This window comes from Marmota monax, unplaced genomic scaffold (assembly GCF_021218885.2).
Source record: "Marmota monax isolate L192 unplaced genomic scaffold, Marmota_monax_Labrador192_F-V1.1 WCK01_AAM20220418_F8-fsc00062, whole genome shotgun sequence".
In the NCBI taxonomy this organism is placed as follows: Eukaryota; Metazoa; Chordata; class Mammalia; order Rodentia; family Sciuridae; genus Marmota; species Marmota monax.
Genome location: NW_026695221.1, coordinates 3,457,225 through 3,473,962, shown reverse-complemented (window position 1 = coordinate 3,473,962; position 16,738 = coordinate 3,457,225). Strand labels below are relative to the sequence as shown.

The 16,738-nt window shown below is 37.3% G+C and overlaps 1 protein-coding gene across 4 annotated transcripts in view; it reads left to right on the top strand.

Moving 5' to 3' along the window:
- Positions 1–16,738, top strand: part of Ntm (neurotrimin) — a 978,825-nt gene that overhangs the window by 945,419 nt on the left and 16,668 nt on the right. For all 4 annotated transcript variants that reach the window (XM_046432819.2, XM_046432820.2, XM_058575237.1 and 1 more), the window contains 2 exons: positions 11,751–11,885; positions 13,795–13,915. In XM_046432819.2, coding sequence (XP_046288775.1) covers positions 11,751–11,885; positions 13,795–13,915 — 256 coding nt within the window. The remainder of the gene's footprint in view (positions 1–11,750; positions 11,886–13,794; positions 13,916–16,738) is intronic.

The window sequence follows — 16,738 nt, the reverse complement described above, 5'->3', positions numbered from 1 at the left end:
GTCTCACACACGAGGTTTTATAGGACACCTCATATCTAAACCATAACATGAGCCAATTGCAAATGCACAGATTGTATTTCTATCTGTAGTATTAATAGTACTAAAACTGGATTTTGATATGAAACTTGATTCTGTCCTTCTGTTAGTGGATGGGTCCTGTGCAATCTGTAGGTCTCTGCAGCCAAAAATGCTTATTTTGGTGTTAGCAGCTAATCACAGTAGGGGATACCTACTGGGGTCAACTCCAAGGGTCCCAGCTGACAAATCTAGATTCTTCTCTATTGAGTGGCATGTTGCACCTCTCAATTTTGCAGATCTAAATGATAGGCTATGCTCTCCATTGTTACAACAGACCATGCAGCTCACTGCCAACTTCTTTCCAGGTTCTTGTCTCACAAATCCAAAGAATAAAATTCACAGGATAATGGAAGGAAAGAATGATAGGAGTAGGATTTATTTAAATGAGGATAATAGAAACAGAACTACTGCAAGGGAAAGAGAAGTTCCCAATAGGGGTTGCCATTTTAGTGTGCTAGTCTAGTAGTATATATAACACTTGGATCAATGTTATTGGCCTAAATATATGCTAATCAGGGTATGGAAAAGTACCAATGCTATTGGCTATCCCTGTAACCCCATTTTGGTCTGCCCCACTTATTCTCCTGTGCTCCTTTGGGAAGGAGGAAGTTGAAGTCTTCTGATTGGATACACAAGGTTCTAGAGCCTGCATCTGCATTGGGCCCTGGCCAGGCCGCCACAGGTGACAGGTAGGTTCACCCTCTCTCCACGCTTCTGCCCCCACCAGCATAAAAGGCTTCATGCAGTCACAGACAGTTCTCACTGTCTGTATACAGCCAGCCAGGACCACCACTGGGCGGTTCCACCATCACTTCTTGATTGAGATTTGTGGCTTGGTTGTGTGGCGGGTGAGGAGTCGTGTCAGTACCTCATAATTTTTTCAGAACCTGATTGAATCTACTTATTATGTTATCTTAATTATGATTTTACCCCATCTCAGATTTGTACTCTCTGCCTTCCCAAAGTGGCAACCATATCATTGAGTTTTGCTTGATTCGCATAAAATGGAATGCACCAAAAATTGGTATTCATAAGGATAGTTTGCATTCTGCTCTGTTTTTGAGAATGTTAATTGCCAAGGAAAACCCTTGCTTTGCTTCTCTCTAAAATGTACAAAGGGCCCCTGGTTCATCACCCATTGGAAGTGGGCTCCCAAGGGCATGGCAGAGGCTTACATATTCTAAGCATTTCAACCTAAGCTTTGGTGAAAAGGAATTGCCACTTTAAGCAAAAAAATGAAGTCCCCAGATCAGCATGTCAAATCATGGAAGGATTATGCCTAAGTTCCTTCACTTCCCACACTCTGCAAAATATATAAACTATAGGTGTGTTATGTTCTTCTACCTCTCACTGGCTGTATTTTGAGGACTTTCTTTTTTTCTTGTGAAGGTGTGTGTTGATACAGATTTAGTTCTGAGTCACTGATAGGTGGGATCCAAAAGACCTTAGCAAGGTTGATGTTGATTATGTTGTATCCTAGGCTGCTTTCAGAACTCTTTTAAGTAGACATAGAATCGCTCCAACTTAGGGAAAGCCCAATCACACATGTACACACACATACATACATACACACAAAAAAATTATTTCCAGAGGTACAAAACCCCTAGTGTTTGAGTTCAATGATTCTCAGGTTAAGAATCTCACTCTTCAAAGAACCTTAATGGCTAAATTATGGACTGGGTACAGTCTGCTTCCCAACAGTGGTGGGAGTCAAGTGTTTGAGGTAGTTGCTGTCTGTGGATCTCTTATCTGAGCATGTGCACCATCTACCCAGGAAGACCTTAACCCTTTATGTTCATTGTCCTATATAGGATCAAAAACACAGGAGTTACTGCATTAACCCTTTAGAAACTTCTTAACTAAATAGAATTTTCTTAAATGAATCTAGGCAAGCAATTCCAAAGCAATTCAATTCTTCACATTTTTCAGCACTCAAGCCTAGCTTATATCTCCAGAGACTTAGAAAAAGGAAAATCAAACACCAAGAGTCTGAGGTAATGTGACACTGTGGAGTTCTATATTTATCCCCTATCAATGTCTTTCAGATCAAATTGGCTGAGTTTACAAATCAAAAGCTGATTTATTTATTTATTTATTTATTTAATTTTTTTTTTTTTTTTTTAGCAGCCATCAGCTGCACTACTACAAATACCCAGGTTCCAGACATCAAGCTGTGAACTCTTAAACACCCAGCTGTGTGCTTTCTGACTTTGATATCGTTCCCCATAATAGAAGGTCTACATGCACAACTAAGCAGATAGGCCCCCGAAGAAGGCCCAAAGAGGAAGAGCACCCAGCTCTCAGGGCTGAGCGGCATCTGAAGTTGAATCTACAAGTAAACCAGGGTCATGTTATTCAGGGAAGAGACTGGCTGAAGAAATGCACATGACCTGGCTCTGTGAAATACAGAGAATTCATTGACATAACTACATGGTGGGCTACAACTTCTTTTAATATGAAGCTAACTATGTTCCCTGAAAAGTTCTCAGCAAATATATTAAGGGAATTTTTTCCTTCTCTATACCTATAAAATATTACATTTTATATATGCACATTCATACATATTCAAACATATACATATATTCAGTTCTACTATCAAATGAGTTTTTAATATATACTAGGATCTATGCTAAACATTTTGCTGAGAGGAACACATACCCCACACGTAATTTATAGTTGGCATTAGTTTTTGTAAGTTTTTTTTTTATTGAATCTATATTTATTGCTTTATGATGGAATCAGGTTAACAGATTAATTTTGAAATTCTCAGTTTGCATTTCTATCTTTAGCAGTGGGTCTAGTGAACACTGAGGTTGTTTGGGGAATATTTCATTGCATTCAGGACATGGTACAAAAGGAGCTCTGACAGAATGGAGGGGCTTAGCAACCAGCAATGCTTATGTATCCAACAGAAATGATTCTGAAGGAAATGATGAGATAAATTTCCCAGGAATAAGAAAAATAGAAAGCTGAGAGTAGCAAATATGAAGTGCCATGGGGATATTGCAACATATACACTCTGTGACATTAGCTGCTGCCGCACTGGTAACCCACACTAACCTGTTTAAAAAGATTCTTCTTATAGGCTGGACCCAGTCATCTAGAACAATTCAACCTGCCTCCTTTCCCAAAGATGTCCCGTAGGTTTAATGTCAAAAGTAATTTTCACATCAACTATTTCTGGCCTGTACTTCAGTTTACAACAGGTAGAAATATATTTGATCCCTGCAGAAATTTTTCTATGAAAGATAGCTTTTAAAATTCTCCATTCTTAGAAAGATCATCAAATTCCTCTTTTTGCTAGCTTTGCTATCTGCATCTAAAGGAAACTCAGTGATAAATATGTGTGCATGTGTGTGTGTGAGCACATTTGTATGATATTTATAACCTTTTATTTTTAGTTATGTAATTAGAGACATTTCTCAAGTCCTCTTCAGGTGTTACCTGGGTTATTCAACTATAGTCACTTTTTTTTTCTTTTTAGAAGAAGTGATCCTGAGAAATAGTATTTCTTGTAAGTCAAATCCTATTTTAAGTGAAGGGAGTACAGCTTTCTAATTAAAGGATATATGAATAATCCTTTGTAAAGTTTATTATTATTAAGTTCCTACTGGCAAAGGAGAGATATGATTATCCTTTCATTTCTGAGTTGAGATTTTCTTGTATCAAGGATCTTGTATATTAAAATGTACTCAAACTTAGTTTAGACTTCAGTTCAAAATAGCTACCATTTATTAAGGGCTTACTATGCTCTAAGTATTTCATGCTTATTTGCTCACTTAATGCTTGCAATAATCCTGAAAGGTAGCATGATGTTCCCATTTTACAGAAGAGGAATCTGAAGCAGACAGAAGTAAGTTATCATCTGGTACAGTCATAAGGCCCAAGGTGCAGGAATTGGAATCCATGGCTATCCAAATTACAGCCCGGAGAAATTAACGTACTCTCTCTCTTACCTATTCAATCATTTTGTACCAACCTAACCTCAGACCCTCAGATTCTGTGTCAATTATTCAAATTAATATCATGCTATACAGGGCTGAGGTTGTGGCTCAGGGGTAGAGCACTTGCCTAGCACGTGGGAGACCCCGGGTTCAATCCTCAGCACCACATAAAAATAAATAAATAAAAAATAAAGGTGTTGTGTCCAAATACAACTAAAAATTAAATACTTTAAAAAATCATGCCATACAAACATGTTTTAACATCAGTAGTTTTGGCCTGATGTAGCAGATACTGCTAACGGGACTATGTACAGCCCCAGTTTCCTTTGCACCATCCATCCTAGTGACACATGGATTGCAATGATGCCACCTCACTGTGGCTCTATTTGAAGGGTCTTAGTCTAAGCAACCAGGGTTTCAGGACAGCACTAAGCCCTCATGTGGTGTAGAATGAGGAAATCCTTTCCCCATAATTGGCAAATGTTGACCATGGATCCACAGGAACACCATCAGCCTCTAGTCTTCCTTGAAAACATCTTTAATTTCTGGCCCTAAGTACTTTCTTCATCTGACCATAAAAATAAGACCTCCTTGCAGGAATAGAAGCACTAATCATTCCTCTACCAAGTGACTTTGGGATACCTTATCTCCCACTAACTGAACAAAACTATGTCTTCCCTCAGTTTAAATGCCAAACCATATGTGTTCCTCAGTTACCATGAAGACACTGGGAGGGGCATCAGAGACCTGTCCTGTAAACAGCAATTTCTTTGGAGCTCAGTCTAGACTAAGCAGGAGCATCTTGATGCCAACTAAGATTAAGAGCAGGACCTGGGGTTGTGGCTCAGTGGTAGAGTGCTTGCCTAGCATGTGTGAGGCACTGGGTTTGATCCTCAGCACCACATAAAAAATTAAATGAATGAAATAAAGATATTGTGTCCATCTACAAGTTTAAAATTTTTTTTAAAAAAAGAGTAAGAGCAGAATCAGTAGTTGTAGTGCTGGCCTAGTTCTGGATCAGTATTTTAGCTAAATTGTAAAATTAATTTCTAGAAACTTTGAATTCTAGGATTCTATATTCTGTATTATTTTTTTTCAATTTCTGAGGTCCATCGATTTTATCTCAGCTGGTATATATGCCATAAAAATATTAAGCTAGGCAACAGCTGTGTCCTCTCCTCTCCAACAGATACAGCTGCTCTCCTGACGAGTTTATTCTTGGGTGAGATAAAAATGATAATCGTGGCTATTATTGTTTTCAGTTATAAAGAATTTTAGTGCCCAATCTATGAACTTAGAAACTTGGGGTTTTCTTTGTGTTTTGATTGTCAACCACTGAGCTCAACACTTTGGACAATACGAAACTCCTGAAGGGATTTGTGGACAGGTGTGGTTTCATATCCAGCTTGCTTCATTCAGCTGCTTTGGTTGTCATATTGCACTTAATGAAATAGCTGTGTTCCTGAAAAGTTGGCTGTAAAACAAATTTCTGTTAGATAAATCATACTTCATCATTGATCTACATTTTTAAATTAAGGATGCATTCCCCTGAGGAAATAATTGGCCTCAAGACTAAATATAAATTATACTGAACACTCAATAAACCTTTTAAAATCACACATTTAAAGAAAATCTTTTCTGTTAGAACACTAATAGGGATGATGCATTTTTAAAGTCAGGAAATACAAATATTATGCTAAGGACAGTTAGCAGAAGCAACATTGTCTTAGAAATAGATCCAGGTGAAGATTAGTGAGCAATACAGAATTTCTGTTTATATTTTTAACTGAATTCAACCTGTTCATCTTGTCTATCAGTCAATCACTGAATTAATAAAAAGTTGACAAGTTTTAAATTATGTAAACCAGTATTTTTTTTTTTTTACTGCCTTAAGAGTCAGAGATGTCTGAAATCTGGCTCCTATTTTCCAATAACTTCAAATACACATGCAAGATAATATCAGAATGTATCACACAAAACAACTCTAAAACTGCGGAACCAACCAAGATGCCCTTTAGTAGATGAATGGATAAAAAAAATGTGGCATATATACGCAATGGAATATTACTTAGCAATAAAAGAGAATAAAATTATGGCATTGGAGAAGATAATGCTAAGTGAAGTTAGCCAATTCCAAAAAAGCAAATGCCGAATGTTTTCTCTGATATAAGGAAGCTGATTCATAGTGGGGTACGGAGGGGGAGCATGGGAGGAATAGACAAACTCTAGATAGGGCAGAGGGGTTGGAGGGGAAGGGATGGGGGCAGGGGGTTAGCAAGGATGGTGGAATGTGATGGACATCTTATCCAAAGTACATGTATGAAGACACGAATTGATGTGAACATACTTTATATATAACCAGAGATATGAAAAATTGTGCTGTATATGTGTAATATGAATTGAAATGAATTGTAATGCTGTCATTTATTTTTAAAAAATCAATTAAAATATTTTTTAAAAAAACAACTCTTAGAAGCCACAGTTACAGTTGCAGTAACAGTGGCTTAGTCATGGAGGGACCCCAGTGTGCCTTGTCACCAGTGGGACCTTTGACCTTGGATTCTTCTAGACATCTACTTCCCAAGTGACAAAGAAGGAATTGAGCTAAATCACTAATTTCTGAGCTTAACAACAAATGACGATTTCCTGATAAGATTATGAAAACTCCTCATCCCAGGGAACTCCGGTTTATTACGTATGAATGGAACCTAGAAATCTGTAGCTTAAACAACCATTATAGGTAATTCCACTTCAGTATAACTGTGTTCTAGCATAGCAACTGTGGAGTTATAGAACCATAATACTCCTTTCAGCTCTTTAAAATCATGTATGCTTTTAAAGACTACATGAACTCAACACACAACAAGGGTGCAGGATGTTAAGAGACACTGAGAGTTAAAAGGGAGTGTATTTACACTGTATTAGTGTTATTAGAATTGCCATCACACTGTACAAAAAACTAGTTGCCTTAGAACAATCAAAATGTATTGTCTTAAAGTGATGGGGACTGAAATCAAAACATGAGGAGGTCCATTCTTTCTCAAACAACTATGGGAACTATGAGAACTCTGTTTCCTGCCTCTTCTAGCTTTTGGTGTTCATTGGCAGCTCTTAGTGCATGCCTCACTCCAGAAATGTGGCCGCCTTCACCTTGTGGGTCTTCACCCTGCCTTCCCTCTGTGTATTTCTGTCTGTGCTCCTTTTTTAAGGATTAAAGCCTACCCTGTTATCACATTTAGCTTGATTGCTTTGTAAAGACTTTTTTTCCAGATGTGGTCTGAGTTACTTGTGGTTCAGTGTGAAGTATATCTTTTGTGGGGATACAATTCATCCCAAATTAGAGTATTCCATGGTCAAGTTGGAATTTGAAATATAGGTTCTCTTTGCTTAGATAGACAGAAGGAATAAAAATAATGATTAAAATAATCTATCATCTTATTTATTCAAGACAAAAAGTAGCATAACTTGGTTTGAGAATTGCATTGTGTTGGGGGTAATAATATTGACTGTAGTAGCTAACACCAGCAGAGAACTTACCCTGTGCCTTTCACTTTCCCCACCATAGTCCATCTGTTGTCTCCCACAGCAACACTTAAGGTGTGTAATATTAGTGATGCAGGGGAATTAGGTAACTTCTAGCATGAAGCTAGAAGGCCAAGAATTGGCTTTGTCTGATTCCATCTATTTGCTTTTTACAATGACAGTCTGTTCTTCAAAGAACTAATGCAAGATGAATTTGGATGAGTAAATCTGGGCTTCTTTTTGGAAAGCTTTGGTAACCAGTCAGTGGAGTTTGTGTTTAATGGTACAGGACATAGGAAGGACGTGGGAGCCATTTATAGCCTCTAAAGAGGTGTGACATGAAGAAAGAGATATTTTAAGAAGATGAGTGTGTCGTTTCTACCCAAGGATACATTTTCTTAAGAAGAGGAAGCAGACCTATAAATGAGATGCTCTTGACCATGAAGGGTTTCTTTTCACTAGGTTTTATCAAGTGGTTTGCCTCTTCTCCACTTGTGTCTCTTAACAAGAATACTTCAGCACTTTAAAAAGTGTACTCAGCTGAAATTTTTTCCTAAAATAATCTTTTAAGTTCTTTATACTAGTGATAAAGCTAATTCATAGCCAGAGTATATAGGTTGTTAGATGAAAACCTTCTTAGTATCTCTAAAAATTCACATATCAGACTCATTTCTGATGAATCAAAGTTTAGCTTTCTGTGGGTACAGTGATCATCTTTCTCTCTGGCTTTGCCATATTTGCCTCTAGTGGAAGAAAAAAAGTATGCCAAGAGAAAGGTGAAAATAATGACAACAAAAAATAAAATATATAAAGTGCTTTAATATATGCATAAATCATTTTCACAGGCCTCACCAAATGTCATACAAAAGTTTACACATAGGAAGTGTTGGGAAGTGAAGTCATCATGGTTCCTCTGAAATTCTATACTGGTCTGGGGAACATAGGATAGTAAAATCAAGTCTCATTGGTTTTGGAAGGATAACTTAAATGCAAATCCCCTTGTTTCAGTAACAGACATCTGGAGCAGTAGAGACCATATGTCTCCCTCAGGTCTTCATTCAGTCAACTTCCCTCCTTACAGAAGATCCCTTGGCAAGAATAGGTGAACTTACATCCACATTCATATGCCTATGTTCCCACAAAAAACTTGACCAGATCTTCATTTTGATTACACTAACATTTATGTATTTGCCTTTTAGCTTTTTCCATTATCCTCCCAAGATGCTTTTCTTTTTGAATGTCCACAGAGCCAGCTGATCAAAGGTTGTCTCAGTATGGTCACACAAGAGTACAGTTGGATGGCAGAATTAAAAAAGATATATGGACTTCAGTTGGAGAGAAGAATAGAGGTCAATAGAACCTGTGCCTTTTTGTTCTCTACTTTGGTGGTGTATGACACAGCCCCTCAGGAGACCTGAGGTTCTGTAGTCACTGATGTGACACTGGAGCTCCATCCAGAAACAGCTGTCCAGAGCTAATTTATTTCCTAATGCTGCAGCACTGTTAATTTATAAATTACACTGGTAATTCGAGCTATTATTAATTTCAGATGGTGTAGGGCAAGCCTAATTAAAATATGACACCAATTGCCACACGTATGTACCAAGGACTACCATTTAAAATTAATGGGAATATTAAGTGTGACACTGGACTTCGAGATGCTCTGCTCAGTAATTATAGCATTCGTGCAATGAGCCATCTGACAAATGTAGGCCTGTGGTTGGGAGAAATAAACAAAGGCAACATAAGATGAATCACAGATTCCTCATATAAGTCTCATCTCCTACTTTCCTCCACCCTTTCTCAAATCGGGATTCTTTTCCCCCTGAAGATGTGTAGAAAACAGTAATAATAAAGCCCACTGAGACAAGTAGACCTTCTTATAAACTGGGTCCATGAGTTTGTCTGTATAAGACTCTCTCTGTGCAAGACTTTCCTGTTTTCTAATTAACATGATCCTGTTTCTTCTTGTGAATTTAATGTTTTTTTCTTGTTGTAACAGACATGAACTATTTTTTTCCTTTGTACGTAATAAAGGAGTGAATGTATTATATATATGAATGTTATATGTAGATGTATGTATGCTATATAGAGATGTATGTATGTTATATATAGATATATGTGTCTATATCTATATATATGTATGTGTGTGTGTATATATATATATATATATATATGTAACTCTCATATATATATATATACATATATATATATGTGTGTGTGTGTGTGTGTGTGTGAGTGAGTGTGGGTGTGTGGATGTGTACATATTTCATAATGCATAAGAGTACCTGAGGAAATGGCTCAGGTTGAACTGGTTACTGTCTGGTAGCACAGAACTATCATGACCAAGAAGCAGCAGCAGAAATGAACAAAGAGTGGCCCTTCTTTACAAGATTTTTGTTGTTGTTGTTACTATTGTTGTTGTAACTCTTGACTTGACCAGAATGATGATCTTAGCACTGTCATAGAACAAATACAATCATGACTAACATATCACATATATCATCCTTTGAATCATATTAATTTCTTTGAGTTATCAGTTTCATTCTCTGGTTCAGTAGAAACATGTGGCCTTATGGAGTTTTATGACCTAGAGAGAAATGTTCTTTAGTTACCTTTCTGGAACTGTTCATATGAATATGACTTCAGTCTTCCTGAATCTGGACTTCCAGATGATTATAGGATTAATAGCTAAATCAGCAGGTTTGCAGCACATGAAAGTTTCAAAGTTCTTTTATACATTATATATATATATATATATATATATATATATATATGAATGTTATAAATAGATGTATGTATGCTATATAGAGATGTATGTATGTTATATATATATGTATGAATGTTATAAATAGATGTATGTATGCTATATAGAGATGTATGTATGTTATATATATATATGTATGAATGTTATAAATAGATGTATGTATGCTATATAGAGATGTATGTATGTTATATATATATATATATATATATATATATATATATGTATGAATGTTATAAATAGATGTATGTATGCTATATAGAGATGTATGTATGTTTTATATATATATATATATATATATATATATATATATATATATATATATATTGCTCTAAATAACTCCATAAAATATTAGGACTGTTGGGTACATTATATTGAGAAAATGTTTCTCAGTTGGTAGGGACAATCCCAACTTAAGCCTGCTGATAATAATTTCCTTTTAATAGTATCCTGGTTTAGGAAATTGTATACTACTTGTCTTCATTTAACTGAGAAGGGAGGATAATCCCAGAATGTAAGCAGTTATTTTTGTTGTTTATTTTCCTTTGTCAAGGAAGCTTAGTTTAGTGTGGTTCTGAGAGAGAACTTTAGAACCTGTCCCCTAGGCTTCAATATCTTGGTCTTCCTATAATTGAATGGTCTTGGCTAAACATCAGGTATGGAGTTGGGCATGTAGAGGGTCTTATTATTCACAGTTTTTCTCACTAAAGAAATTTAATCTTGGGAAGATTAAGTGACAGTGAGGTTTACAGCCAGGTGTTATTTTTTGAGTTCTGCTTGTGGTTAGAAATCTAGAATATGGTCCCCCAGTTGGTTTGTCTTTAGCATCTTATACTCCAGAGCTCTAACAGATCAACATTGAATAAAATTGATTTTTTTCTATAAATTGATTGTCTCATCTAAAAACAAAGTTACATTTATCACATTAGCATTTCTGCTGTCTTTGTGGCATGTGTGTGTGTGTGTGCATGCGTGCATGTTGTGTGTCTGCCAATGTGGCATTTTTAATAAGTTCATGCCCAGGAATGCAATCAGCAGCAGATCTACATTCAAGACTCAGTCTAAATTATGCCTTGAGATTAGAAAGGGTTAAAGTGCCCCACTCAGATCCCAGAATGGGACCACTTGGTAATATCCAGGCAGTGTAATGTCAAAATTATTAATTACTTATAGAGTACCATTAGTTATCTAGGCACCACACTTAGTTCAATTAGGAGCACAAACATTTCAGCAGGTCCACTGGGGAGCCAGGGAAAAGTTGGTGGTGAAAGGGGTAGGCAAGATGGAGTAGGAGAATCTACTTAGTTCCTAAGGATCTGAACTGACAAGTGGCACAATTCTCTTCTCTACAGACATAACCATTTTATACTTCTCTTTCTAAATTTATACTTTTTGTCTTTTTTTCCCTCCTATTTCACTATACCTCACTGCTTCTTCTGCAGCTGTTGGCTTTGTGAGTGAAGATGAATACTTGGAAATTCAGGGCATTACCCGGGAGCAGTCTGGGGACTATGAGTGCAGCGCCTCCAATGACGTGGCTGCACCAGTGGTGCGAAGAGTAAAGGTCACCGTGAACTGTAAGTGGTCTCGCCAGTCCCCGACCCTTCATGTGCATGAAGCTGGCCTGCTTTCACAGCCACAACAACAAGCCACTCAGCAGAATCAACTGCTGACTCAGGATGAAAAAGAATACAGGACCATTTTCCACATTCTGCTTTCAAGACCAACAGGGCCAAAGTGACATTTTTGTCAAGTCTAGAAGTCATAGTGTCACACACACACACACAAAAAAAAAAAATCCTTAAAGTATATTAATATAAAACTAAATGTGACATGACTGGGAGATTATCAAATGGCATTCAATGCATAAGTTATATAAGTGCATTTTGAGAACCAAAGTTTCCCCATAACTTATTCACACAATGTGGTGAGACCCCCTTCTATGTATGGATATCATCCTTTTATAATTATAGATGTTGACATTCATGGTATGCATTCAAATTTTAAATTCAAAAAGATACATTCTCTAATCCTGCATACATGTGTATCTAAAAATTTGACTTTTACTAATAGAGATTCAGGATCCGCAAAGTTTGGGAGTCACTGCTGTGCATACCTCATTCTGCTTTGTCAACCATCCAAATTCTCTCTGACATTAATACTATTTAAATTCCCTACTTGTATACCAGTCTTTTTTCTCTGGGTTCTTTTTTTTTTTAATTTACATTGATTGACTCAGTTTCCTATGGCATTCTGAAGTTTTACCATATTGTTTATGCTGCAGGAAATCTTATAGCAGAACAAAACCCAAGAACCAAGCCAGCAACAATAATCCTTTCCATTCAATACTTGGGTGGGTGGGGGTACAACAAGGATACAGTACTACTGGGACCTAGGTAATATGAAGCTCTTTAATGAGTAAGAAAGTACATTTAACAAGGCTATCAGTTTTATGCTATTATGATATTTTTTACTCTATCACAATTTTAAAATGACTTAAAATTATTTCCAACTCATAAAGATGAACCTAAAATGTAAAGAAATTGAAGCAAAGGAAAACTATATTAAGAAAAATGAGTAAAAGCTAGGGAAGATCAGCACATGAAATACATACCACTAAGTAGCTAAGTTCAGGTCCTGTATATAGCTTTGAATTGGTAGAGCAAAGAAAAGAAACATCACTTGCTTTAAGATTTATGCTATCCATAAGATAAAAGCAATTTATTTGCTTGGGAGAAACACTGCTTTTCCTGGCATTGAGACTGTAGAGAAAATTCTCTTCAGGTGTCTTCACAAATGGAACATTTTGAGATAACTCAACACATCATGTATGATATTATTTCTGCAACAAATAGAACAGCAAGTATATTGTGTCTTCTTCTTTAATACCTCTCAGTGCAAACTGTTGGAGTGTCATGGATAGTTTGGTAAAGACTTCAAATGAATGCAAACCAAGTATGTAGCTCTAGTTTGGTTTGGCTGAATTCAGGAATCCATGTCAGAATACTTAGAAAAATGACTGATCTATATATCCTTCAGGCAATTTTCCATGAATATTATTTCTTGTAACTGAGCTTTTGATGGGAATTGAATAGTTTGAGGTTATATACTTTGGCAAGAACCTGGTGTATAGAAATTCTATAAGGCTGATTAAAGTAGCTGACTGTCAACCCATGAAGTATAGGGTTGATATGTTGGCATCATCCTATGAAAGTTAACAAGTTTTCACAGGAAATATACCTGAATATCTGGTCATCCCACCTCTGCACAGAGGAGAACAGAAGCAATCTATGTTAGAAAGATCATGCTTTTCCTTAGAATGACATTGAAAATGTTTTCATTCTCTAGCACAATTTACAGCAATTTGACAGAGCAAGTTAACAAAAGTAGGGCAGAGAGTAACCAACAAAATCCACGAATGAATAAGGCAGGCTTTTTTCTTTTGAAATGCACTTTGAAATGCAGTGGAATGTCTTCTCTCCGCAGATCCACCATACATTTCAGAAGCTAAGGGTACAGGTGTCCCTGTGGGACAGAAGGGGACTCTGCAGTGTGAAGCCTCAGCAGTTCCCTCAGCAGAATTCCAGTGGTACAAGGATGACAAAAGGTAACGTCCTCTCATCTCCAGTCCTCATCCTTTCTCCTCAGAAAAAAAGCTTTTTTTCAAGTTCCTGATTCCAGATGTTTGCAAATAAATTCCAGTAAAATTCTCTTCTAAGGTTCTCCTACCTGTAGGGGGAAAATAATTGCAAACAAGTCTTTCCTTAACATCAATAAAATTCAGCTAGTTTTTTTTTTTATGTCACCATGCAGAATTATGAACAGGCCTGAAAGGTAGCATATTTTTAGGAAAGCAAAAATTGCCAAAGAAAGGCCACCAGAAAATTTCTAAAGGCCAGCAGATTTTTTCCAGGCCAAGAAAATAATGTGTTCTGCCTGAAGCTATTTTTAACACATTCTCAGGCTTGCTTTAAAGGGTGACTGTGGGGTTCTGGGAGGGGCACATAAGTTAGCTGCAGCTGGCAGTTCTCCACTTAAATTCCAGACACCATCAGTAATGCGTGCAAGAGTCCATGACCTGATTTAACCTTTCCTTTGTGTCCAGGTTGTTCTTTCTCTGTAGGAGAAAAGAATTGGGGCTATTCCCTTCCTCCCTATTGTTGCAGCCATCATTGGGATATTTGTTGTGAGTCACTGAAGATGATCATTTTGAGGAGTTATCAAATGGCATGTCAGTGCAGGGATCAGCAACTCAGTACAGCCAGGCAACATGGCAATTACTGTTATCAAAGAGCTATTTTTAAGGTGGATGAACAACAAAAATAAATGTGCAAGTGCTGTCTGTTCAGAATATTTTCATAAAAATGGAGGTGTTGGTGCTAGGAATGCAAAAATGTCCTGAGGTCTATGGGTAGAAGAAGAAGGAGTGATGGAGGCTGAGGGCTGATTAGGGGAAAAAACAGAGAGGAAAATCAAAGAAGAGTGATGTGAGAAATTTCAGCAATTTGTTGCCCATACACTATTTGATGTACCACAACTAATTTGATGCTGCATACACTATGTTCAATGCATCTTGGTTTTCTTTAAGTCAAACATGGAATATTCTTCTACTTTTTGAATCAATAAATGAATTTCATTTGGGACTATCACACAATCGTAAGATTCATGACCTTATTAATCATAACCCCTCCAAGTGACAAGCAATCCTTTTTACATTTTAAGGACATATCTGGAAGCCTCTGGTGAAGAGTGCTATATTCATCCTGCTCATTTCATGAATGAAAGAACTGACATAGGAAAAGGGGAAATAAACTTACAAAGAAATAGAAAGAAATAAAATTGGCTTTTGTCTTTCTTTCAAGAATTCACCAATCCCCATCATTCTTCACCACCCTTCTTATGTACTAGGAGGAAGCTGAGGCATAAAGATCTATGATGAAAAAAAAATACTAAACAACAAAAGAACAACACAAAACAAAACACTATTGAGCTGCAGGGTCAGTTCTTGAATTTTGAATTATCTAGGTCTTCGTGAAAATTAATCAGCTGCATCCCATTATTCTAATTCTTTATAAGAAAAAAATAGAAACAAAATATAGGGGGAAAGCAAGCTCTCAAAATATGCTGAGGAAAATACAGCACAAATGGCCAATGTTGAGATAAATGGAGAGGTTTCTTCTTTTCACAGCAACCACAGAGGGGGCCACCGGTCTGCCCCAACATTTACCAGTGATGTTTGTTAATGGTGCTTCTCAGAGGTCCTTGCTGAGGCAGCTTTGCTTCCTTTTTTATTTTAGTTCTTCTTATGGATTCTCCTTTGCTCCCTTTTCCATTGATTTTTCTCTATTTGCGACTCATTCATTTATTCCTTTCCAGTGTTCTCTCATGGAATGGAGTTGCCTTTTCTCCTGGCACCTGGCTGGACAAGAGTATCCCTGCCTTGTGGTCCTTGTCACAGTCAGCTGTGTCTGTGCCACCAGAGCTACCAGGCAATCTCCATCAGGCAACTCTCAGAAAGAATATCACATCCGCCACTGGAGGAGAATAGTTCTTAACCCATCTCCCATTATCAGGGAGATGAGCTGATTTCTGAGGGAAAATTAAAAGAATCTGGTGGGGACAGGCAGTGTTCTTAAAGTTTATGGTAGAAATCTTTTGGCATCATACTAGTACCACGCCACCACCTACTACTTTGTGTGTGTTGTCAATCTGAAGCAGAGGAATTGGAATTCTGCACTTAATAAGGGCCACCCAACTGCAGAAGCATTAGCAAATGAAAATCTACAACTTCATTAAGAAACTGAAGCCTCGTAGCAGTACTGGATGGGGGTGGGCAGAGTGTGAACACATGGAGAAGGGGAAAGCTGTCATCCCAGGAGCTGTGAAGTGCTGCAAAGTGATACTGGCCACCCTACACTGTTTTTAACTAAAGACAGTTGAAAGCTGTCAAGCAGGAACCTGCTTCCGGTGAGTTGCTTCCCACTATGGAGCCAAAATCTAATTCACAGCTTAGTTCTGATGTGAAGGATTCTTCTTTCTCTGAGGAACACCATCAAAACCGAGAAAGGGATCAATACTTTGACTGGCTTATGGAAGCCTTCTGGTGGTGGCGTTGGGAGGCTTTCTGGGACAGTACCCCCTAGAGAAGCAATGGAGACATAATAAGCTGGAAATATAAAAGTGGTTTCTGACCACAGGAGGATTCCTTTTGCACAGTGCAAGCATTTTAATGAAGTCTGTGGACTCAGGCCAGTTCACTGTACCTTGATTTTTAGGCAGGAAGTCTCCCAGAGGAAACATCTTCATAATGAAAAGCAATCAATGCAAATCCCTCAACCAACTTTCTTGGCAGATGGGTGAGAACATAAACTAGAACCTGCTTCTCTCTTCTGATAAAATTACCATCATAAGTTTTGGTGCTGGAGAGGAT